This window comes from Notolepis coatsorum (assembly GCF_963971535.1).
Source record: "Notolepis coatsorum genome assembly, chromosome: 9".
Lineage (NCBI taxonomy): Eukaryota > Metazoa > Chordata > Actinopteri > Aulopiformes > Paralepididae > Notolepis > Notolepis coatsorum.
This window is the reverse complement of record NC_140173.1, coordinates 112,679,028-112,704,815: the sequence shown is the minus strand read 5'-3', so window position 1 is coordinate 112,704,815 and position 25,788 is coordinate 112,679,028. Positions and strand designations below refer to the sequence as shown.

At 43.3% G+C, this 25,788-nt stretch overlaps 1 protein-coding gene across 1 annotated transcript in view; it reads left to right on the top strand.

Moving 5' to 3' along the window:
• Positions 1 to 276: 276 nt before the first annotated feature.
• Positions 277 to 25,788, top strand: part of pdzd8 (PDZ domain containing 8) — a 107,855-nt gene continuing 82,343 nt past the window's right edge. The window contains exon 1 of the mRNA XM_084322130.1: positions 277 to 1,260. Within this exon, the coding sequence (XP_084178256.1) occupies positions 380 to 1,260 (881 nt within the window). The 5' untranslated portion in view covers positions 277 to 379. The remainder of the gene's footprint in view (positions 1,261 to 25,788) is intronic.

Here is a 25,788-nt window from a genome sequence, read left to right as displayed (position 1 = left end):
ATTCAGGATATCTGGCCTCGCGCGGATCTCACAGCTGTGCCCGCAAAGTGCAATACTCCAATTCAGACGGCCGTTAGAGCGCGGCCCTGAGAGCGCCGCTGGCGCCGCGGCTCTGCAGCTGCATACTATTGCGCTCAGCGGAGTAGCGAGAACACAATTCACTGCGTCATTACGTACAGCGAGAACACATCACCGCGTCATTACGTACAGCGACGCAGCACGTTCACCAATCAGCTGAGCAGCCTGGACCCTTGAAGAGGCAGATGATATGGCAGCTTTGTGAGCGACCAGGTGGAACTTGCTTTGTTAAAAAACGGTTAAACGTCTGAATATGAAAACATTTTAACGCGTGGGACGGAGGACAGGGCAGTTGCTCGAAATGATTTACTTGATACTAATCTCCGCGTTTTCCGGTGCACTCGTTACGCTGCTATTACAATTCTTGCTGATTTACCGGAGAAACCCCGAGCCTGTAGCCCGGACAGTGCAATATGTAAAAGCAGTGCCTGATCCCGCATTGAAGGATTACTTTAATAACCAACAACATGCCGAACCAGGCCAGCAGCAACAAGACAACACTGCATCTAAACAGCAAGAGGCCGTCCCCACAAGGCATCAGGAAGCGCCTTCTGTCAGCAGTAGCCCCAAACAACAGCCGCCACCGCCTTCTCCTCAGAGCGACCCCCTCCACACCTCCAGACCGGAGACGTGCAATTTCCTAAATGCCATCTTCTTGTTCCTCTTCCGGGAGCTGCGCGACACCCCCGCGGTCAGACACTGGCTCACCAAGAAGATCAAGGTGGAGTTCGAGGAGCTGCTGCAGACCAAGACCGCGGGTCGGCTGCTGGAGGGACTCAGTCTCCGGGACATCTCCCTGGGCAATGCCCTGCCCGTGTTCAAAACGGCCAAACTCATGAAGCCGGTGCATTTGAATGCCGACGGCATGCCAGAGGAACTGAATTTCGAGGTGGACATCGAATACAACGGTGGGTTCCACATGGCCATCGATGTAGACCTCGTCTTTGGAAAGTCTGCGTACCTGTTCGTGAAGATGACCCGGGTGGTGGGCCGACTCAGGCTGCAGTTCACCCGCATGCCCTTCTCCCACTGGTCCTTCTCGTTCCTGGAGGACCCGCTGATCGACTTCGAGGTGAAGTCTCAGTTCGAGGGCAGGCCTCTGCCCCAGCTCACCTCGATCATTGTCAACCAGTTGAAACGAGTGATCAAGAAGAAACACACCTTGCCCAATTACAAAATAAGGTAGGCTTTAAATTTGTGACGTCAACTTATTGCACCTTGTCTTGTCTTCTGTCCACATGTTCACCAGACCTTGCTTTGAGAAACTAGTGCCCTATATTACTCCTGTGACCTGTGACCTGTCACATGCTTACAACCACAAAGCAACTTCAAACTGAGCTGGAACTGAGAAACGGCAGGAAGCGTAGTCAATATCATACTATACTACAATGTACAATGTAGTAACTACATGAACAAAACAAAAAAAGCTTTAGGCCTATGCAAGTCTTTGTCAAATAGGCCTAATACGAGTATCTACTGTGATTTTTAAGGAGAGTAGGTATTCCACCCCTTCTGCTTTTATTTGAAAGAATAGTCCACTAAGTAGAGTGCATAAAGAGATCGTCAAAAGAGCAATACAGAATGGCTTGAGCTGGGATTTGAACCTGTGCCCAGTATGTGTGACTGATAGGCTGCAAGGTAATGGGTTTTATCTATATTCTCCAGCTAAGGTGTCAGCACAGTTCCATCTGACATTACTTCACTCTGAGCCAACGTTGGATCGGATCCACAGAGGGAAATATAGAGAACCCTTATTCTTTACCAGTCCGATAGAAGCCCCATGTGCAGTAGATGCATAAACATTCGTGTCTGTCTCTAGTTAGTAGGTTTTGGACAGCAGGCTCTTGCAGTGAGGCCTCGACATGGTAATGCTGTTGCAAAAGGCTGGCCATGGTGGGACATCACAGCTAAACAGAGGTTTTGAAATGACAAGAGGAAGGAAGTCTAGGCTTATGACCCCCCCCCCCCTCTCTCTTTTCAAGATGGCCAGAGCAATGCCCTACTGTCACTACATTGAGAAAGTTTTCAAATGACCACAGCCGGGTGTGAAATAGGAACACACACGAATTTGTGTGAAACTAGAAATACTTTCCACTAGGCTTTACTTCCCTGTATGTAGCGTCAGTGTACTGGCAACATTTAACTTGTTTGTGCTATTTTTTCCTCTCTTTGTAGAGTTGTAATAGCATAGCAGCACTTTTAGTAGATGAAATGAAAATAATAATTATCTTTGCATCATATAAGACACACTAGCAGCCACTTTAACATGAGCAAGCACACACTCATGCTGCACACGCCCACACTTATGGCCACTAAGGAAAGGTCACTTTAAAAATAGTATAGTATAACCTGAGATTGTATAAAATAGCAATGTACAGAAAGACCCAGTGCCTCATCCGTAGCTAACAGTGTATGCACTACCACAGGACCTAGCATGTCCTCTATGCTCTGTAAATAACTTATGTACAAATACCGATATGCCCTACTATGTTAGTTTATTGCACAATGTTGTTTTATTGGATTCTATTATATGTTGTTACTACTGTATTGCACATCGTTGCGGGCAAGACCACCCGCATTTCATTGTATACTTGTATGCCGTGACAAATAAAACTCTTGACTTGACTTGACTTGACACGGAGGCGCAGTGTAGATTTATTCATTAGTGTATTAAGCTGTGAAGTGTACATGACTATCCTAATGCAAATGTGACTATAATTGGTCTACCGATGTGCTGGATAACTGGGTTTCATGCAGCATATGAACATCAAGTATCCCACTGAAAAGAGCAGTTGGATACTTGATGTTCATATGCTGCATGAAACCCAGTCTAGGGTCTAGGGCCTGGTTTCTTAAACTATGGGCCGGAAAGTAAACCCCAAATGGTTTGCATGCCTTCTGCTGGGTCCACACAAGACCACAGTGGCAATGTAGTCGAAGCACTGAGGCACTGCTCATGTCCTTCTCCCTCAACGTTGGCGAGTGCTACTGTACATCTTTGGATGTTGGAACAAAATAAAATACAAATGTAAACAGTGGTTTGTGTTTCAGTTAGCCTGGGTCGCATGACGAGAGAAAAAATTGTCCCTGAGAAACCATGATGGTCTAACCACGCCTCCACCGTTCTCACAGTGTCTTGTTCAAACGGGGCTGTCTGAAAACGTAAATAATTTGCCATGGAGGAAGCTCCTCTTAACTGCATCTGTCAGCTTGCCACAAATGCTGTGACAGCACAGTTTACAGGCCTCAACGTCAGAGCTCCTCAATTACATGGCACACTGACCCGCACGTCTGGGCTGGTCTGTGTTACGCTGGGAAAGGTCACCCCGCCACGTCGGGACACAGCCGTTCATCGTCAAAACTTCACCACACGATCTGTGTTTGTTGATATGTTATGCTCCATGTGCTCTACCTCTACGGTGAGAGCAACACAGTTCCCAGAAAATAAGTGTGTACGTGCGTGCACGCGTTTGCCCTTGCGTGCACTGCACATGTTTGGTGTATACAGTAGTGTGTTTGGGAGAAGGGAAAGGGACAGTAGAGAACTATTTCATAATGGAGGTATTAGCTTGTTATAGCATAATTGTCACATACAGCACCTGTCCACTGCTTGGGATATAATGGGATTCGTTTGTCAACATTTTAGTACATTGGTGCAGGGAATGGTCCTTCTGAAAACAGCTTTTTATCATTGATGATGATTAGCATTCCATGATGCACAGTATGAATGATTATTTTTAGTATTAATCAGGTCATTATAGCTGTTTGGATGTGCAGGGGACATGAGAGGAGATGTTGCTTGCACCAGAAAATCAATGAGAGGCTTTCTTGTGCCTGAAAAAGAACAGACTTTTCTTCTATGCACCATATTCTGTGTAGGCTGCTGTATTGAAGGAAGCATGAACAAAGGTTTGCTTGTTTTGTTGAACACAAGAGAGCTCCTATAGGGTGCTAAATTTAAGCATTAAGCACCGTTCTATTCTGCCGCAGGCCTACCAGCATGCCCACAACATCAACAACGCTCTGAGTCATGTGTGAGAGCAAACTGCACCAACCTGAAGGACTTTGTTTAAAACAATGTGTACTGTAAGGTGTGTGTGTGTGTTGTTGTTGGCCATGATCATGTCGGGTGAGGCAGTGAGTGCAATAAGGTGATGTAATGGAGAACTGCCTCTGAGGCTGGAGAGGTGGACATTGGGATTTGCTGAATGGCACAGATGGCAGGCCTCCGGAGGGGAGGGTTGAGAGAGCAGGCCGCTGGAGGTAATCCAGGCATTACAACACCAATGTCACATCATAAAGCTATGGGAATAGTGTGTGTGTGTGACGTGTGTGTGTGTGTGTGTGCGCGCGCGCGCGCAGGGAATCGTATAACCAAGCCAAGCTCTATGGCGTGAGGCGATGGCGGGAGATGGGCAAGCATTAGCGTTTAATGGCATATACTGTCCAGGCCGCCTGTTCCTTAATGTCAAGCAAGCAGTGCAAGAATGCGGAAGCATTCTACCGTAGTGGCGTGCGGTAATGCGCCTTTCATTTTCCTTCGCCCAGCGCCCAGGTGCGTGCACCGGCGGCGGCGTGCTCGCTCAGGTGCGTGCGCCGGCGTGCTCGCGCGAGGTGCCCGCGCATGAGATCCCGCCTTGGTTCGACACGAGCGGAGCTCAATATATATAAGTCACCGCCCCTTATTCAGTATCCAGAAATAGCTCAATTGGCAAGACTGCATGGCTGTGGATCCTACGGCTCGTTTGCTGTCGAGTTCGAATCCCATCAAATTTTTTTTGTATTCTTTCGCCGGTTAAGGTTAGGCATGGTTAAGGTTAAGGTTAGGCATTGTTTCGGAGTTGGTTAAGGTTAGAACGGTTAAGTTTAGGCGCTGTTAAGGAGCTGGTTAAGGTTAGAGTTTGTCAAAGAGAATGGCAATATTCTTTCTATGGTTAAGGTTAGGCATGGTTAAGGTTAGGCATTGTTTCGGAGTTGGTTAAGGTTAGAACGGTTAAGTTTAGGCGCTGTTAAGGAGCTGGTTAAGGTTAGAGTTTGTCAAAGAGAATGGCAATAGACAGCCTATTTCCGCGCGACAGCTCCCAAAGCGGGCCTGAAAAGAAAGGCGCTTTACCGTAGTGGCGTGCGGTGACGAATGCTTCCGCATTTTTGCACTGCTTGCTTGTCATTATGCTACACGCGTCCAGGCCGCCCGTCTGCTCAGTACTCATCTTTTGTTACGGCTTTGTGACGCTTCACTGCAATAGGGCCTCCGAAGGGCAAGACTATGAAGATAATGGCATTCATATGGAAACTTAATTGATTTGAATGACTTAGACGGTAGGCTTGGGCGGTATGACGGTATTACGGTATACCAGGGTATTAAGAAATCCCGTCAAAATCACAGATGCGTTTCAGTTTCTATTACACTGAAACAGAGTTTTGACAGGGACGGCATTGGTTGTAGTGCACACACAGCACGCGCCAGCAGAGGGCGAGACCAGTCCTCACTAGTGGAGCGAGCACACGCAGAGCTGGTTGTCTACACACAGGAGGACGCAATCGATAGGGGAAAACAGGGGAAAACCTGCTTCAGTGGTGGAAATTAAATGAGACACGCTTACCGTTTCACCGATCGTCTTGAGCCCTATCGGCCGATACCGATCCGATATCGATCGGTTTTCGTTTTATATAATTATTATTATTATTTTTTATATATAAATTTTTTATTTTTATATATATATATATATATATATATATATAATTGTAGTTGTATTATCTGCGAGACATCGCCACCACGCAACAAGTCAAAATGCTCGCTATCTCCACTGTCTGTGTGTATACTCTGCTTTGGTTAAATCACATTCAGCATGCCCTCAGCACAGCAGGGTATAGCTGCGGCTCTGCAGATATACCCTACTCCCTCACCTAGCCCCGTTTGTGACTGCGATGCAAGCCGGGGCTCGAATACGCATCGAATCAATGTTATAAGACATTGATATCAGGAGCTATCTGTAGCTACTGCTAGCCGGCTAGATAACGTTAAGACAACGCCTCAGTGAACTATTTAGTTCAATGGGACATTTCGTTTTGAACAGTGAGCTAACATGAGCTAACGGAGGTATCAACATGCACTACTAGACTATTGCTGGAGCATTTGTTGATATCAGGAGCTATCGGTAGTTAGCCGGCTAGATACCGTTGGACAATGCCTACTAAAAGTGAATAGTTGACTGGGTAATTTTGTTTAAACATTAACGATAGCTAGGTAGCTAACGTTAGCTCACGGTCCCATGCACTATAGACTAGAGCAGAGGAACCTCCTCTGTGTTTACACGGGTGCGGGAGGGGCAAGGGAGGAGGAGGAGGAGCGGCAGTTTGCAGCTCTGTGTGTCTGAGACAGACAGCGAACGTGAGATCTCCGCTAAGAATTGGATCATGTTTTTCTATCGGTTTTCACGATCGGCGAAAATAAAGCATTATCGGAATTCACCGATCTCATATTTATACTGAATATCGGCCGATCGATCGGGGCATCCCTAGGCTAACTGGCTACCGTTCTGAGAGCTAACGATAGTTAGCTGATGAAAATGAAAGTCATACTGTCATATACCGTATACCGGGGTATTATGTCAGCAAGGTATGACGGTATGAAAAAAATTATACCGCCCAAGCCTATTAGATGGTGTAGACAAACACTTGATCAAACTCCAAGTCCAAAACATCTTCAGCTGCCTTGGTCTTGTATCGATTTTCTTTACACATTTCCCTTCGAGTTGGGATCTCTCTTCTCCATGCCTTCCTTGATCCATCGGCACACCAGCTGGAATGTTTTGCAGACTAGGACAGATGACAGGCATCCGATTAATGGACTGTTTGTGCAGCGGTGACCTTTGCACCTTGAAGCAGGCGTCCGTGACCTCATCAGCAAGTCGATCCTGATTAACCTGATTGAAACCTCTGGAAGTCCTCATGAATGAATGAAAACTTTATTTAAAGGGGAACTATCTTATAAATGGCCTTTTTGAGTGTTTAGCATTGTTTCCTAGCTATGTGAACTTATATTAATATGATCTATGTCTCAAAATTCTCATATTGGTGCATTCTTCCAATTCTCCTCTCACAATATTCACCCTCACTGAACTGAGTCGTTTGAAAATGTGCCTATATGTGATGTCATATAGTCACTGCTGCATGTTAATGTTCAGGCGAACACGACGCTCAGCAGGCCCGGCGCAGTGGTTTAGGAGCCCAGGCTCAAAACAGCTCGAAATCTTGAGGTAGAAAAATGCTGTTTTTGAGGACTTGATTAGAAATACAAAACAATGAATAAAAAAAATATATATATTACAGAGGTGTTCCATAGACTCACAGGAATTGTGTAAAAGTGCCCAAATAGTGAAAGAAATAGTAAAATAGTTCCCCTTTAACAGATTGCAGAATTGGTACAATACAGTACGGCTCAATACACACAATTGTTAAGGGGATGCAGACCAGAGAAAGACGTTTGTCTTGTTTACATCAGGGTCCCCCATTTTCAATTCATAATGAATTGTAAGTAAGGGTGCAATCCATTCTTTGTGGATCTAGCCCCAGGTCTCTTTTAGCTGTGGATCTCGGCGTTGACAGAGTCTCCTCCATTGGACTGTCACTGTAGTTTAGCTGTTCATTTAGTCCTCTGGAGAGTGAGAAAATGAGGTCTGGACAACAGCAGAGTCATGCTCTGATGGAGCTGGAACTAATACTAGCCCCCCCCTCACCCCTCTTCCTGTTTCTTTTTCAACTCGTACTCTACTGATTTAGAGGTAGATCCTCAATGATTAATGAAAACAACAACAGTGTTGATTGGTGCTCTAGAAGGGGAGATATTTGCAGAAAATGATGAATGTTTGTGAGTGGCTAAAGTTAGTTACGTTATGGTTATACGTAGGGATCGGTACCAAACTGTACTTTTAAGGGTATCGACCGAATTACGTCGGTACTACCGAGTATCGATTCACGTTAGATCAATCGGTGCCACATTTTGATACCTAAGACCCGCCCAGTTAGAAAATAATCCGAATTCCAATGACGAGCAATTGTCATTGTATAGATGGACACAGACCAGCGCGGACCTTCAATGACAAGCAATTATCCTTTCATAATGGACACAGACCAGCGTGGACCTTAAATTACACGCAAACTTTGTTATTTCATAATACACAGACCAGCACGAGCAATGTCCAATGCAGGGTTAGAAATAAAAAAAAAATTTCAAGGGCTTTTTTGGCCCCCCTTAATTGTCGGGGTCTTTTTTTTTGTATTTCGGGGGCACTGAATTTTTATGATAAACGGTAGGGGTGGGACGGTTCATAAAATGGACGGTTCGGTTCGTATCACGGTTTTGGGGTCACGGTTTTCGGTTCGGTTCGATATACGCTAATTTTTATAAAAAAAAAATGTAACGGGGAGCTCCAGTAGCTCACCGCGTACCTCGAGCGCTATTTCGGCGCCGGGGACAACCGTGCTCGTCACGGATCTGGGGTTTAGCGAGTTCGAATCCCGGACTGCAGCCGTGCCTTTCCCAGAAGAGTGTCTTCCCCCCATCTGTACCCCATTCAGCCTGTTTCTGTCGGTCATCCTTGACCAGAGTAAATGCGATAAACGCAAAAAAGAGCCAGCGGAATGGCCAAAGTTTAAAAAAATTAATAAAAATGTAACACTCATTTATAAAAATAAATAAAAAGGTTTACAGTGTTAGTGTTTACAGCCTTAAATAATGTTTGGCACACAAAGACCGAACTGACTGAAAAATATAGGCTACATTTGTCAAAGTATTAACTTAGTGCAAACAAACAATATGCTCAGCCAGCACTAGACTTTCCTTTCTTTAATATAAACACAAAAAAACTGTCAACCATGTTTAAATTCCCAGATTTTTATATTATTTCTTTATTGCAGGAAAAACATATTGAACATTTACAGTTATAGGTATTGTACATTTTCCATCTTTTTTCTTTTCCCCCCCCTCATTTCCCCTTCCCCTCCCTCATTCCCACCCCATCCCCCCCACACCGAGGTTGTTGACGAACACATCTGCAAAATATACAAACACATAGCATAGATGTTGCTGGGAAAGAAAAACAAAAAACAAAAAACAACAACAATATCAATCAGACCCATCTGCATTGTGCACAATTATTTTAGATAAAAAGAGATAAAGAAAAAACTAAAAACAAAGAAAAACTCTCTAGCACGGATGTGGCTATGGAAGAAAGTCATCAATGATATTATGTCACTCCTTCCCCTACCCCTACTTATAGTGTTGTGGTAATTCTTGAATAGTTTGATTGTCAGTTCTTAATGGAAAGATTCGTTTTCTGCTTGAAATTATTATGTATCTGTCTACATTTATTTAGACTTAACATTATTTAAATATTGAGTGTAGGGCTGCAACGATTAGTCGACATAATCGACGACGTCGATTATAAAAAATCGTTGACGAGAAATTGTTGCGTCGATTAGTCATTAAAAAATTAAAATTAAATTATAATAATTACCTATCTTTCTACACTACCTATCTTTGTGAAAGTGGCTTCTCAGCTCTGGTCCAGCCAGCTGAAGACTTCTTAGCTTAACATAACAGACCGACAGTAAATTTGGGGGAACTAATGGGATAACTGGGGATGTTGTTTGGTCCTGACAAGAGTCTCAAAGCAACTCTGAGGTCATGCTCAATGTCCAATCTGTTCCTCTGCTCTGTCTTCAGCTGGACCAGAGCTGAGAAGCCACTTTCACAAAGATAGGTAGTGCAAAAAATAAAATAAAAAAAATAATTTTTTTATATAATTGTTTTTCGATTAGTCGACTAATGAAAAAATAACCAAACTACCAAAATAGTCATTAGTTGCAGCCCTACTAGGAACTATGGGATTTGGTGTTTGATGTATGGACTCTACCAGACGGGGACATGGTATTTATTCGCACGATAGACTACAACTACCAAGTATATAGCGTGACCCAGATTCACTTCACACGCAAATCTTTTTTTCCCACACGGGCTATCGCAGTAAATTCATTCATTGCCAACAGATTTTTTCATAGCACCGGGCATTATGTCTCACTGTACAGCCCTGGTTGTAGGCTAATGTTTTATTTTTTTAAATTAATTTAGGAGTGAAATGCGAATGAAGGGTTGAAATCACTACTCGCAAGGTTGCCCCCAAATATTATTTACCACTTGCACAGGCCAAATTAACACTTTCAGTGCCCAGCAGGGGGCGCACATTTAGTGCTTGAATGCCCACCATCCACTTCAATGTTAGCATTAATATCACCTAATCTATGTTTAAAATTATGGCTATGTGTCTAATCTGCCCGTCGCTTATCAATGACTCATTTTCCAGTCAACATTGTCGAAGCGGATTGTTTTTTTATCGGTTCATTTCCGTTTTATAGCATTTTGAAAAGCCCTCGTTTTCAAGGGGGGAAAAAAGAATCCGTGATTAACGCCCTGTACTGTAATATTCTAGAACGTTGTCATTTTTCGGCCTAGTTATGAATCGTTTTCAAATAAACGCTAGATTATCGATAGTATATGTGTACGTATGCACGCTGGTGCCGCGAGCTGATAATTGTTTCTCTTAGTTCCTGATCGCTCGCACAGTCAAACAGCCATATCACACATAGGGGAAAAGCTTATATCTCCGTGAAAACAGGTCTGATTATCCTAATACTGGTAAAATAGATTCCTTACCTGAGATCAGATGGTATCCAAATGGATTATTCCAATTCCTGATCGCCATTCCAAAAATCTATCCTTTTATTGATCCAACGCGTTTACTGTAAAACACATATTACACGCTGTGCTGAGGGTCCACAATGAATCTGATCGGCTCCAGTTACATGCATGAGAAGTAAAATGTGGATTCCGGAGTTTTTTTCTCATCCATTTTCATTGAGTCCAATCCAAAAGGGTGCATTACCATCTGGGAGACGATATGGGGTGCTTTTTTCACATCTGAGCGCCTGGTGGGGCAGGTTTACCAACGGTAGACTCGGTTGATGAAATATGAATTCAGATTGATAATAAAAAAAATAAAACGAGAATTCTCGTGATGGGCATTCAGGGGGCGGGCTGATAACCCGAGATATCTCGTGATGGGCATTCAAAGTGTTAAGGGGCAATTTGCGATAATCTCGTCGCAGTGTACAGCCCTGCTTTTGAGACTCGGCCTCAGACTCTTGTCCTTTGGCACTAAAAGCTAAACATTGTCACCGGTATGGCTGTCCGCAACATGTCATTAATTGCGTGCATGTGTGCGAGAGGTCGATCAGTGACGACACTTACAGTAGGTTAGCCAGTTAACCTGAGCTAGATGGAAAGACAATGTAACGTTATTGGTGAAAAAGTGATTTACCTTGGAATACTCCTTTGCCAATTTGCTGTACTTTGCTTGCAGGTCTGTAGCCATTATTGCTGGATTATGAATAGCCCCAACTTTAGCCAAGGTAACACTAAAACTAGCTTTTCAGCTAGCTCTTCAGCTAATGCTAATAACACCAGCAAGCGAACACATCAGAGCTCCCCATCACACCGCTCTGTCGGGACGATGGCATTTAAGAAAGTATCTGCTGTTAAAATGACAAACAGCATTGACACTTTAATTCACGGTCGATTAAAAACACGTTTGTTTTATAATGCTCACTCTCAGCAGGAGAGCAGGAGGTGTTGTTGATAAATGACATCATATGGGATCGGAGCATAGATTTGACGCATACTCGCCGATACCAGCATTTTAGGCTGTATCGGAGGCATTTCCGATACTGGTATCGGAACAACTCTAGTTAGACTAGATAATAGCCACATTGCTCCATACATGGCAACCGTTGTTTCTTCCAACATGGAGGAACAATGGGCATTCTAAAGCCTTCTATTGACTCCAGAATGAAGGCAATACCACCTGGTGGAGATTTGCGCTCTACTGACTCTGTGCACTCTTCTAGTTGAAGTGTTCCAGCGGAATAAGTTATTGACCCTCACCCTCTTCTCAAAGCTATATGTCGCAACAATGATGATTTTACAAGGGAGGTGCCTTGTCCAGCCACGTAGACAATCACATTATTTGTATGGCCGAATGAATTGTGTTCCACTAAATGAGCCCAATGCTGTTTTGCGATGGAGTTTCCCTCACAGTAGATGATGGCTTGAGGGCAAAGTACATCTCACACCAAATCTCTTCCCTCTGCTTCCCTCCCTCCACAACCAACCAACCTATCAGTCAACATTCTGTTTGTCTTGCATAACACAGAGAAGGTGACTGGTTGTTTTGCCTCTAAGCGGGTTGACCTCGGTAAGAATGAGTGGCACTAGTGGGAACTAATGCGAGCAACGGTTGGTCAGATAATTAAAGACATTGGATGTTGCTGTTTAAATAGAAGTCTGGTGTTGACTTGAGCACTAGTTGTACAGTATGTTAAAGGGGATGCCGCACGTTTTAAGAATTCACATGTTCTTCCAGTGCCCCACCACAGGTCGGTCAATGAGGTTTATATTCTAGCATTGCTTGAAGGTCTGAGCCAGAATTAAAACCTAATTTGGGTGTACAGTAAGGGCTCACAGAAAATGTTTATGACCTCTTAAAGTCCGAACCCTATTTATTGTCAATAAATCGTACATTAAAGTGACATCACAGATTGGACGGTTCTCTCTCTGATTACTAGCTTTAGGGGAGAGTGGTGCGTGTTCACTAATACTGACTGAACTGTCCTGGGGCTCAGGGAGAACATTATGTAGATTGTTAAAATGGGTGGCATTCCCCTTTTTTAAATGAATCATATCATTGAAAATGTTCCCTGGGTATCTGGTGGGATTAAAGGACCATACCAGAGACTGCCCCGATCTTTAAGTTTGTGTTCATGGAGGGCGGCTACGTGGCGTAGTGGGCAAGGCGCTGGCCACGAATGACTGAGACGCTGGGCTTGCCTGTTCGAGCCCAGCGCTCCACATTGCTTTCAGTTTAGCTGGTCGTTCATACTAATACACATTGGCCGTATTAGGGGGTGGGAAACTGATGGGTGGGGATCGGGCGTTGTGGACAGCGACTCCTACAGGTCGGTTGGTGCGCCTGCGCAGTAGAATCGGGAAGTGTCGGGGGCAGCGTGAGCCTCCCACGCGTTACTCCTCGTCACTGAGAGATCGAGCTGCGCAGGTGAAAAGATGCGACTGCTGTTACCTCAAGTACCGGAGGGGACTTGTGCTATGTATGACGTCCACATTGCAGCCGGCTTGTGGGAGGCAAGAAACAGCGTTCGTGACAGGGGAGGGTTGAATTGGATGATACGAAATTGGGATGGGAGAAAATATAGAAAAATGGGAGAAAAAGTGGATAAAAAAAAAATTGTGTTCATAGGTGTGCTCAGTGTGTTTTAGCAGATCTCAGCCTCCCTTACTTAATGCCATTCAGACTGCCATTGATGTTGAAATGGAAATGCTCACCTTTTGTGAAAAACATTGTTTATTACTCTACCATCCAAATCCACACTTTGAACTTTTGCTTTCAATTCCTGGGTGCGCTTGGTATAAGATAAGATGCATCTTTATTAATCCCCTTGGGATCCCTTTGGGACTCCTCTTTATTAACTACTGGCTGCTCCTGATTTAATGCACAGAATTATAGGGGTGGGAATTACCAGAGGCCTCACGATACGATACTATCACGATACTAATGCGATATGCTGAGTATTGCGATATTAATATTGCGATATATTGCGATTTATTACCTTTTTTCAACTGCAAAGTAAAACTTGTCAACATGTTTTATCTAATAAAATAAAGTTCAGTCTGTTCATCTTACTTCAATAATTTTTATTGCAGAACATGGTATTTTCTCAAGCAAACGGATGTAAACACTGTAATCTGTGTTGCATGTACCTGACAAACCGAACTGTTTGTATTAGTCATATTCCAACTTAACTGAATGCACACGTGTGTGTGGATTACTGTACTATTACAGGTATTGAAATGAACAATGCAACTTCCTTATACAAAAAAAATATACAATTTTAATTTAATATTTTTTTTATAAATAAGTAAATATCGATACTTGGCGTCCCTGTATCGATACAGTATCGCCACGCAATGTATCACGATACTACTACGTATCGATATTTCCCCCCACCAGAATAATACAGTAACATTAGTGAAAATATAACAATGTGAAAAACACAACACAGAATTGAGACTGTGAACAAAAAAAAAAGTGTAACCCTACCCAGAATTTTGATTGGGTCTTGAGGGCATTAATGACATTGGACCCAAAACTCCTATCAGTTTGAATAGCATTGAGGTATTCATTTGTTAGTGAGACCTCGTATATACACGTGTATGTGTGTGTGAAGAGATCTTGATTAAATGTGTGTACAATAGGGCTGTCTTAAATGCTTCGAAGCTTCGTTCGATGGGCATGGGATTCGAATATGAAAATAAAATTCGAATCTATTAAAAAAATAAATAAAGGACATATTTTTTATTTTATTTCTTTTTGCTAAATCAACTCACAAGCAATGCTGTTTGTTATTTAAGATGAGGTTGGACTCGGCACTGACAGATTTGTGTTCATTGTGCTGCTTTTATAAAGCCTCAAATGACGGCTTACAATATTTCATGAAAGTGTTTCGTTTGTCTAAGATTTAAAAGGGTTTAAACTTTACAGCACTGACAAAGTCCCACAACATTAATTTTTTTTTTAATATATATTTTTTTAAATCTTTTTATCTCGACGCTTCGAATTAAAATCGAATCTCGGCCCCGAAGCTTCGAATTCCAAAAGAAAATTCGAAGGTCAGCCCTAGTGTACAAGGTGGCGGCTCACGTTTTGTGTCGGAGAAGAATAGTTTTAATGTCTCTTTAGGTCTGTATCAAAACAACCACACTAAGTCAGACTATACCCCATCAGATGTTTTAATTTGCAGCAGAGACAGGCTGAGGCTTGTCGACTCCTCCCACCTACAGTACCTGTAGCATAACCGCTCCACATGTGGTCATTTTAGGATTATTGCCTGGAACATCACTCTGTGTTTTCGTTCCAGACTCCCCAGAAATAGACGTAATCCCTTACCTTTACTCGATATTAAACCATGAGTTAGCAGATTTGGGATTTGCAACTCACAATCAAAATCTGCTCATTTGTCAGCATGAACTGTACCTGGGATATTTGAATTGATTCTATCTTTTTCTTGTAGATATTTTAACCTCGTATTGCTTACCAAACCTAGGCCACAAGGATTTAGTGCAGGCAAATCAGACCATTTATCTGTGATTTTATGGCCATTTATATTGCTTTTATGACACGTTTGGGTCTCTAAACTGGACTCATCAGTAACAGACCCGGAAATTGAATTGGAGAACTATTCTTTAGTCCGCAATGACAGGAACAGGCATGGAGGAGGTGTCTGTATGTACATCAATAAAGACACCAAATGTATTAACCGTACAGACCTAGATCATGAGGCTATTGAAACTGTTTTTGTAGAAATTCTATTTGAAAGGGCTAAATCTGTTCTAGTCGGCACAATTTACAGACCGCCAGACCAAAATGGCTTTTATGATGTGTTGGATGCGTGCTTAGCTGGAGTTGAGGATGCAGAAATGATTCTTATTGGGGATTGGAACATGGATATGCAACAAAAAGATGCACCCGTCTTCAAATCCTACAATAGGTTTTGTGATCTGCACGGCCTCAGCCAGCTAATCACACAACCCACACGTGTGTGTGAGTCAACTCAGACTACCATTGACCTCATCCTGATCTCTGACAAGTCCAAGATCGCCAATAAAGGGGTTATAGCATGCGGGTTAAGTGATCATTATATGATATTCTGTACCCGCAAAAAGCTAAAACAAGAGGCTGGCTGTCACAAAACAGTCACATCTAGAGACCTCAAAACCTACTCTAGCGAGGCCTTTAACCTTGAACTGGAGGGTCTGGACTGGTCAGATGAGCTCAATGGTACACTGGTTGAAGAAACATGGCTTGGCTTCAAAACCAAATTCTCAACGATACTAAACAACATGGCCCCCCTAAGAACCACCAGGGTAAAAAATTGCGCAGAGCCGTGGATGCACGCTGAAATACTGACCGCTATGAAAACCAGAGACAAAAAATGCTCTGAGTTTCGTAAAAGTCAGTCAAAGCTTACCATAAGCACGAGCAGTGAACTCCAAGCCCACGTGACTGAACTCAAACTGGAAAGAAACAGACTAAGAAATTATGTAAACTCCATGATCAAAACAGCAAAAAAATATTTCATCAATGACAAAACCGAGGAAAACAAAAACAAACCATGTGAGCTTTGGAAATTACTCAATAACCAACTAGGCTGCAGTAAAAAACTTAAAACCAGATTCTCAAACATAAACATAAAGACGGATAACACGCTCATCACAGAAAAGCTGGATGTAGCCAATTACTTAAATAGTTTCTTCACAAACATAGCCACAACACTGGTAAACAAACTACCCTCCCACTCAGGGCATTATGGGGTAGAACACATAGTAGCATACTACAAGAACCTAGGGGTCCACAAAGACGACTTCAAACTGGAAATGGTAACAACAGATGAGGTACTCAAAAAACTGAGCGCCCTCCAACCTAACAAGGCCACTGGCCATGACAACATCCCCTCCAAATTCCTCAGACTCAGCAGCCGCCATCACCCCAGTCATCACACACATAATAAACCTCTCCATAAAACAGGGACACGTCCCCAAGGACTTCAAAATTGCGAGAGTGACCCCTCTGCACAAAAAAGGCAGTAAATTAGACCCAGGCAACTACCGCCCTGTTTCTATCCTTACCTCCATCTCGAAAGTCATGGAAAAAATTGTATACGAACAGGTCGAAAATTTAAACAACCACATCAAACAAGAGGTGGACGCGGGCAAATACTGCGGCATGGTCATGCTGGACCTACAAAAGGCCTTCGACACTGTCAATCACACCATTCTGATTGACAAGCTAAAAGCAATTGGTTTTGATAGTCTATCAGTGAGCTGGATGCAATCCTACCTGGAGGGGAGAGAGCAGATGGTGGAGGTAAACGGTACCCTATCCCCCCCCTCACAGTAAGCTGTGGTGTTCCACAAGGAAGCATACTAGGTCCGCTACTGTTCCTAATTTATGCAAATGACATGTCGTCAGCTTGTGACTGCAACTTGTTCCTGTTTGCGGACGACTCAGCCCTGCTGGTCTCTGACAAGAACAAGTTACAGGTTGAAAAAACCCTCAGCTCAGAACTAGGCAAAATCTGCATATGGCTCGCTGATAACAAACTATCATTACACATGGGCAAAACAGAGTCCATTCTCTTCGGTTCAAATAACAAACTCGGCAAGACCGACGGCTTCTCAGTTACAGTGGGTGACAATATTGTCACAAGGAAAGAAGATATTACCTACCTGGGTTCCATCCTAGAGGCAAATCTTTCCTGTGACAAAATGGCATCCAATGTAATAAAAAAAGTCAACCAACGAACTCTATTCTTGTACCGGATCTCCTCACTGGTAAACAGGAATACCCTGAAGACTCTGGCAGGAGCACTCATTCAAGGGTACTACGACTATGCTTGTACCTCATGGTACCAAAGCACCTCAAAGGCGCTAAAAACAAAATTACAAACATCTCAAAACAAACTAGTCAGACTACTGCTTGACCTTACTCCTAGAACCCACCTCACCCCTGCCCACTTTGACAACCTAGGATGGCTTAGAGTAGACGACAGAGTACAGCAACTTGCAATGGGCCTGGTCTACAAGATACACTACACGACCAAGGTACCCATGTACATGTAAAAATACTTCCCAAAGGTCAGTGAATACCACGATCACAACACCAGAGGGAGCTCCACAAATCATGTTAAACCCAGATTCGGCTCAAACAAGGGACTAAACACGTTTCGCAATTATGCCACATCAATGTGGAACGCCCTACCCAAAGCTGTAAAGGAATGTGAATCACTACCCACTTTCAAAAACACTCTCAAAAAACACCTAAGGGAGACCAATTCGAAACCGGCCACTGTAAATGTCCGAACACAACCCCCTCCAATGTACAGTAAATTACCAAGTATGGTCTTGTCAATATTCCAATGTACAGTTTTGGTTGTACAGTGTACCCCACCCACCCCACTCCTACCCAACCTCCCCCCCCACCCACCCAACCACCTCCAATGTACAGTCCCCCCCCCCACCTACCCAATCCAATGTACAGTTTCTACATCAAATGTATATACTTTTTTTTCTGGACTCTTTTTGTATCACAAACACTACTGTATTTGCAAATCTGGTATGTCATAAATGTATAGATGTAGCAGTACTGTCTATCTGTATGTCATATATATGTTACGATGAATTGAAAATGGGGGACCCTGATGTAAACAAGACGAAAGTCTTTCTCTGGTCTGCATCCCCTTAACAATTGTATGTATTGAGCTGTACTGTACCCATTCTGCAATCTGTTAATAAAGTTTTCAATCAATCAATCAATCAATCTCTGCTGTAATATAACTCAGTCCATACTGGCTGTGTCGTGCTGCCTTTGTGATGACCCGAATTATAAGCTTCAATCGCTGCCATGGCAATCAATGTCAATCACTATTCGTATGGCAGAAGAGACTATTGCTGACTCAAATGGCAGATTTGTGGTGGTTAGGAGTAAATTACAAAATATTCCAGTAACTCTTACAAGCATATACTGTATGCTCCTAATTGTACCAATTTACAACCAATTTAATCTTATTACACCAAACTAAATGGATCCTCCCCCAAAGATATCCCTACCCTACGTCCAAGTCAGCAAAGCCATACACTCCTTTCTTGAACAGCTTGACCCATGGAGATTTAGGTCCCCAACTAACCCTAAACCCAACCCTAACCCCACTATGAGAGTTTAGTCCTTCTCCCCATGTAGACTTCGCTCTCTTGGATGATCGATTACCTTTTTTGTACAATATAATACATTTTCTTATTTTTTTTGCTACATCAGCATAAAAATGGCTTCTAGAAATAATCATAAACATTCATCAGTTCTTCTTAGACAACAACATATCTACCCCACAGCTCTTTTACCACCGCATTGAAACTCTCGTGCGAATGACTACTGAAGCTTCGAAACCCCAACATGGTAATGGGGACAGCCCTAGTTTATGAAGCCCCTGGGGCCTGGGTCCCTGTAGAACTCAGCCTGCTGTCTGAGGCAGGACATGTCATATCACACCACCATTAGATCACTTGTCCTTTTGTCGTGTGGTGGCAGGCAGTGTTTCTCAAGTGTTGCAAAAGCTTGCTGCAAGTGTTATTTTGATGAAAGCTGTGGGCTATAAATCCTATCAAACATGCAGTAGTGAGCCGTCTCTAGCTATAATACTGACCCTTGCACTATGGATGGGTGAAGTATAGCCCATTGTCTAGAGACCTACTGTACAGCCTGAAAATCAGCCATACAGATTTCATGACAAAACGAAGGCTGTCATGTCATTTCACAAAGACACTTGCACAAGTGGCATGTGGAAAATATTGCATATAGCCGATGGCACCCGTGTCTTAAACTAGCCGACCAAATGGCGCAAACAATGTACATAACAAACAATCATTCTCTGGCCCTTGTGTGCATTACGCCTTTTTCAACAGAGGGAAAGAAAGTGTCTAATCTCATAAGAGCTTTCTGATTAGAGAGTCAGGTTTCCCTCCTCAAAGGAATGTCCGGCTGGAACATTGTTCTTAAAGCCTTTTGACTTCTCATTAGCCGAGCTGTCATAAACCGATACAGCGTAGTTGAGACTGCAAAATGGCGAGAGTGGAATGCACCTGTGTATTTTGTTCATCTAATATTAGACTGGGCCGCGAAATGTCACATTTTCTACTGCAGTCCCCCCTCTTAGGGTCCATGTTGGATCATGTAATGAACAGAAGCCATGTGACTTTGGCATTGGAAGACACGACACTTGTTCCCTGTTTCACCGTCTCTAGTGTCAGACTTGACGTGCTGACTGCACATGGAGATACACCAGCCACTCGCCATGCAGTGTTCACGGTTACAATGTTTGGTGTGTGATGGAACGCTTAATACTTACCTGTGCTAAGTGCATTCTTTCAGTAATTGCTGCATCATATGTAGTGAGGGTGAGTCAGAGGGAGCACAGTCTGCCCGCGCAGCTCACTGCCCTGAAGGACAAACAAGGCTTCTAGCGGTGCAGGACACAGAGGCCAAAGGAGGGGAACCAACAGGGGTGTGCCCAATGTATTTTTAATGGGGCCTGTTCGACCTAGCTAATGGTGTCTGTGGCAAAGCGATAGGGTCCTGTCTGCCAACTTGTGTTTTGCACAGAGACTAAATGCAAGCGTGTGTTTTCCAATCAAGATGATTTTGTTGCGGGAGTGGTGCTGTGTCGAGTGCCTAATAAACGGCACTTCGCCTCCTCCCAACTCTGACATGCGCCCGCCGTGAAATCTAAATAAGATAAGCTGCTAATTGGGCCTATATTTCATAATGTAATGCAAATGCCTTTGTGCTCACTGTGGAATTATTGTTCCGCTGTACATAAATGACACTGGGACGCACTGTACCTTTTCGTCGTTATGCCAATTCCCTTCCTGTTCATTGTGCTGCCCTACGGTCTGTCTGGGGAGGGTGTAGACTACCCTACTGTCTGTCTGGGGAGGGTGTAGACTACCCTACTGTCTGTCTGGGGAGGGTGTAGACTACCCTACTGTCTGGGGAGGGTGTAGACTACCCTACGGTCTGTGGAGAGGGTGTTGCAGACTACCCTACGTCTGTCTGGGGAGGGTGTAGACTACCTTGCTGTCTGTCTGGGGAGGGTGTAGACTACCATACGGTCTGTCTGGGGAGGGTGTAGACTACCACAGGTCTCATCCGATACATGTAGAGTTGCCAGCCGCTTCTTTTAAATCCGACAGCTGGTAGTTTCACTGGGAGATTGTAATGCGAGCGGAGTTTCATGCTATCTTTCCCCAGATCACCTCCCTGCTGAACAGGCACCCTGACCAGTAGGAGTCGCTGTTGTAACAACCAGGACTCATACCCCACTGGCTTTCCCACAAGCGAACACTGTTGATTGTGTTCGTAGGAACAACTGACCAAGCCGGAAGTACTGCAGCGGGAATCGAACCTCGAGTTTCTGCCGTGGCAGAAGAGTGCTTAGACCTACTTAGGCGCACGCTTAACAGAGTTGTAGAACATCCAGCTTAAGCCACTTTGAAGGGGTATTATTTGACACAACTTGTGTGTGATGGGCCCATCATCAGATCTTGGTTGACACTACTTGGCTCACTAATGACTAAACAACACATGCTTGGTAGTGGTGCTGATTAAAACAGACATAGAGTTAGCCAGCCAAGTCTTTTAGAATATCTCTCTTTGTCTCCTTCAAACGCACGCACACCACCACACACTCTATGCAGAGTGTGGGCTCTGAGTTGCCTAGGGGACAGGGTGCTAACTACAGAGGAGCCTTGAGGAAGTGTCTCCTAGCATGTAACTGCGGCTGTTTCAGAACCCCCTCTGATGAATGCTTGTGCCTGAGATCAGAACGGAACAGAATTGTGTGCTTCTGTTCCTTAGTTGCTTTGTGCTCTACTTGCCGTCTTGTGGACAGACCGCCTGTGGGAGGGATGACTTTCAGAGTATGAACAGAAATCCAACTTGTTCACACAACTTGGAAGATTGCAGATTTTGTCCTTTTTTAGCGAATATTTGTCATGGCAACCGCACATGGATTTACACGCCATGAAAAGCCAGTGATGGTTGGGATGTGTAGTCTAGTATTCAGAACAATGTTTTTCAGGCCAACAATGCTACCAGGAACCCAAAATAGCAGAGGACAGGCGTGTGCTCTCAGAATAACATGCTTGTGATCACAGTGAATGACTCCTATTCATTAGACCCAGGCTGAGCTCCAGATTGAACCACTAAGCAACCAACCACACCCAGTGGAAGAAGTCCTAGTACTCTTTTCACCAAAGAATGGAGTGCAGCGCACTCATAATGTCACCTGGAGGGTAGGGCTGGGCGATTAATCGATATTATCGATTAATTCGAATGAATGATTTAGGACTATTTACATTTTTAAATTTGACAAAGTGATGTTTGGTGAAAGTTAGATTTGCACTTTATTACTTGTTTGATGATCAATAGGCACCTTTTATTTGTTATAAGTGAAGTTTGGTGAAAAAGCAAGTTATTGCACTATTAGGTCGCTTTCACATATAGTTTTGGTGGACTCGGTGCGGTTCTGGTGGTGAAGTTGCAACATTGTTGTATTCTTCATTTGGTTCGTCTGCGTTCACATAGCAATTTGTGAGGCGCACCGAACTTTCTGAACAATGTCACGCGGTCGAAAAGGGCGCTTGTCTATTGGACAGTGGAAATGTGTGTGTGTGGCTGCGAGCCCGTGTGTGTGTGTGTCTGTGTGTGGACTGCGAGCCCTCCAGATCAGCGGAGGCGAGTTTTGACGTGGCATTGATCCATTGTTCTATTGAAGCCCATTACCACCATCCTCTCGCTAAACAACTTGTACACCACGTTGTTTTTATGAGTGCCCACAAGTAGCTGTTTTATTTGGTCTTCTGCCAATATGTGTACAGTGTGCTTGTTTTGCAGTGAATGCCGTTCGCCTCGGTAATAATATAATAAGCCGCGTTTTTTCTTCCTCCTTCCCAAGATGCACAGTTAGATATATAGATAGATAGATAGAGAGATAGATGCAGTGTGCTTGTTTTGCAGTGAATTCTGGTCCGATAGTCCGGACCAAACAGCCCCTGTGTGAAAGCGACCTTAATCCCAATAGGGACATTCATCTTTGTTTGATCAAGAGTAACCTTTTATATTATATATATATATTATTATATATATATTTTTTAAGTGAAGATTGGTGAAAGTTAGGTTTGCACTTCAATCCCAATAGGGACATTCATCTTGGTTTGATAATTAAAAATCTGGGATTTTATTTTTAGGCCATATCGCCCAGCCCTACTGGAGGGCTTCTGTGATCCTTGCCTTCACTAAACAAATATAGGCTAGTTGTACACTTCCTGGTGGCTTGTTGTACAGAACTTGTAAGTCGCTTGTTTTGTGGTGAGTGAGAGGGAGATTTATATAGAGGGCAAAATGCCATGAAGAGGTGACTTCCAGAGTGTGTGTGTGTGGGAACACACCCAGTGCCTGCTAACTAATCAGATAGATCACAGCGGGTTTGTGATTTCCTCGGAACCTTCCTGTTCACTTCAGTAGACTCACGCCACACACACTCGCACTCTCGTAACATTATTGTGCTTGGTGCTCTTTTCACAGTCTCCTCCCATAACTTATTCTCTCGCCCTCCCCTCTGTTTCCTGTCTCTGTTCAGGGCAGGCCAACCTTAAAGTCAGAATCTGTTATTTACTTTCTGTTGCTGTTGACCATATTAATGTGGGTTGTGGGGTATTATATATATATATATTAGTGCCGTCAATAGATTAAAAAAAAAAACGAATTAATCTCACAATTCAATTGTAACGGCAACATTGAGCTGAAGAAGTTAATTCTTGGTAAAACATCCATCTTAACTATTGATGCTCGGGCCTGTACTGAGTTTTTTTTAGTTTTGACAACCTGCCGAAGTCATTTGTGATCCTATCTAGGAATCCGGTATAATTATACTTCACAGTTTGGCATATAGTGGGGAATATTTCAACTCCAAGACATCAAAAGTGTTCTACCATTGGTATATTTACTGGGAGGGAGGTAGCCTTCGCAGTCACATTAAGTGGAAGGAAGGCCGATTTTGGCCAGTTTATCTTAAATCCCGATAGCCAAAATCATCTATTACCTTGAAGATGAGGCAGTGAGGTGGTAGGGTTTTGCATGAACAATATTACATCGTCCGCATATAAACTAATATGATGCTGTGTGCCCTTAATTGATATCGGCTCTATGGACTGAGATTGTCTTATATACTGTGCCAAAGGCTCTAGGGATAGAGCAAATAGTCCGGGACTAAGAGGACAACCCTGTCTAGACGAACGCGACACAGGGCTCCAGACTAACTTTTTTCACCACCGTCCCAGAACCGTCCCGAAATACAATCTTAACCGTCCCAAAGTGAATGTAACCGTCCCAAAAATCAAATGTCGTTTCTTTACTTTGGTTTTGTCGTCTATAGTTGTTATTGCCATAAGAAACACCATTCAGAGAAGGGGAGAATAAATTGATTTAGTCAAAAGACTCCCAGGTGGAAAGATTTCACAAGAATAATTATGATTAAAAATAAATAAATAAATATATATATATATATATATATATATATATATATATATATATATATATATATATAAAAAGTGTTTAACAAGGTGCTAGTATAGGGATATTTGGTCACGGTGCTGTTATAGTCAACCAATTGGAGCCATGTTGATTATTCCTTCCATAGGAAAATATATTTAAATGTATTTGTATTTTATTTCGTTTTAGTTTTTTTTGTTATTACAAATGTGTGTGTTTATGGTTGAAAATGTTAGAGATAAATAAAGATCAAATCAAATCTAACTGAATAAGTTATCCCTCTCCTAACGAGAAAGAAAAACGTAGTTTAGCTTTAAACTATATAATGTCATTGCGTCCAGAGATTCCACCTTTGATAACTAAAGTAATGACACTTGACTAGTAATGAAACATGTCCCTTAGATTGCGCTGTCCTCCAGGTCGATATTGATGATAACTGCTGCTAAAATAAAATAAGTCCTGAGTCGAGACTCCGTGCTGCTGTTCCCAACGAATCCCAATAGTATGCAACTGCAGAGCCGCAGAGCCAGGGGCGCTTTCAGGTCCGGTCACAGGCCCGCTCAACAGCGCCCCCCACCCAACGGCTGAATTGCCAATGGCTGAATTGGAGTATTGCACAGTGCCGGTCACATCTAGGGTAGGGCTGGGCGATATGGCCTCTAAATGATATCGCGAATTTTTTTGGCCATATCACGATATACAATATATATCGCGATATTTTGACATTTCCTCTAAAGCACTTAAAAATGCTTGATTTAACCCTTTGATGCATACAGTCACGCCAATATGATGATTATAATAAGTCCCTGCAACATATGTTTTAGGGATGCCCCGATCGATCGGCCACCGATCGTTATCGGCCGATAATCAGTATAAATATGCGATCGGTGATCGTGATAATGCTTTATTTTCGCCGATCGTCAAAGCCGATCGATGACACGGAAAACATGATCCAATTCTCTGCGTAGTTCTCACTCGCTCTTCTCTCTCGCAGAGCTGCTTGCAGCGTACGGCTCCTCCTTCTCCTCCTGCCCCTCCCGCACCCATGTAAACAACAGTCTGCTCTAGTAGTGCATGCGACGTGAGCTAACGTTGGCTACCTACCGAGCTGTTGGCTACCTAACGTTACTGTTTAAACTAAATGACCCAGTGACTACATGAGGCATTGTCTAACGTTATCTAGCTGGCTAGCTACTGATAGCTGCTGATATCAAAAAATGCTCCAGTAATAGTCTAGTGCATGATAAGTTACCTCCGTTGACTCGGTAGCTCACGTTAGCTCTAAACTAAATAGTTCACTGAGGCGTTGTCTTAACGTTATCTAGCCGGCTAGCAGTAGCTACAGATCTGATATCAATGTCTTATAACATTGCTTCGATGCGTATTCGGGCTGAGGGCATGCTGAATGTGATTTATACCA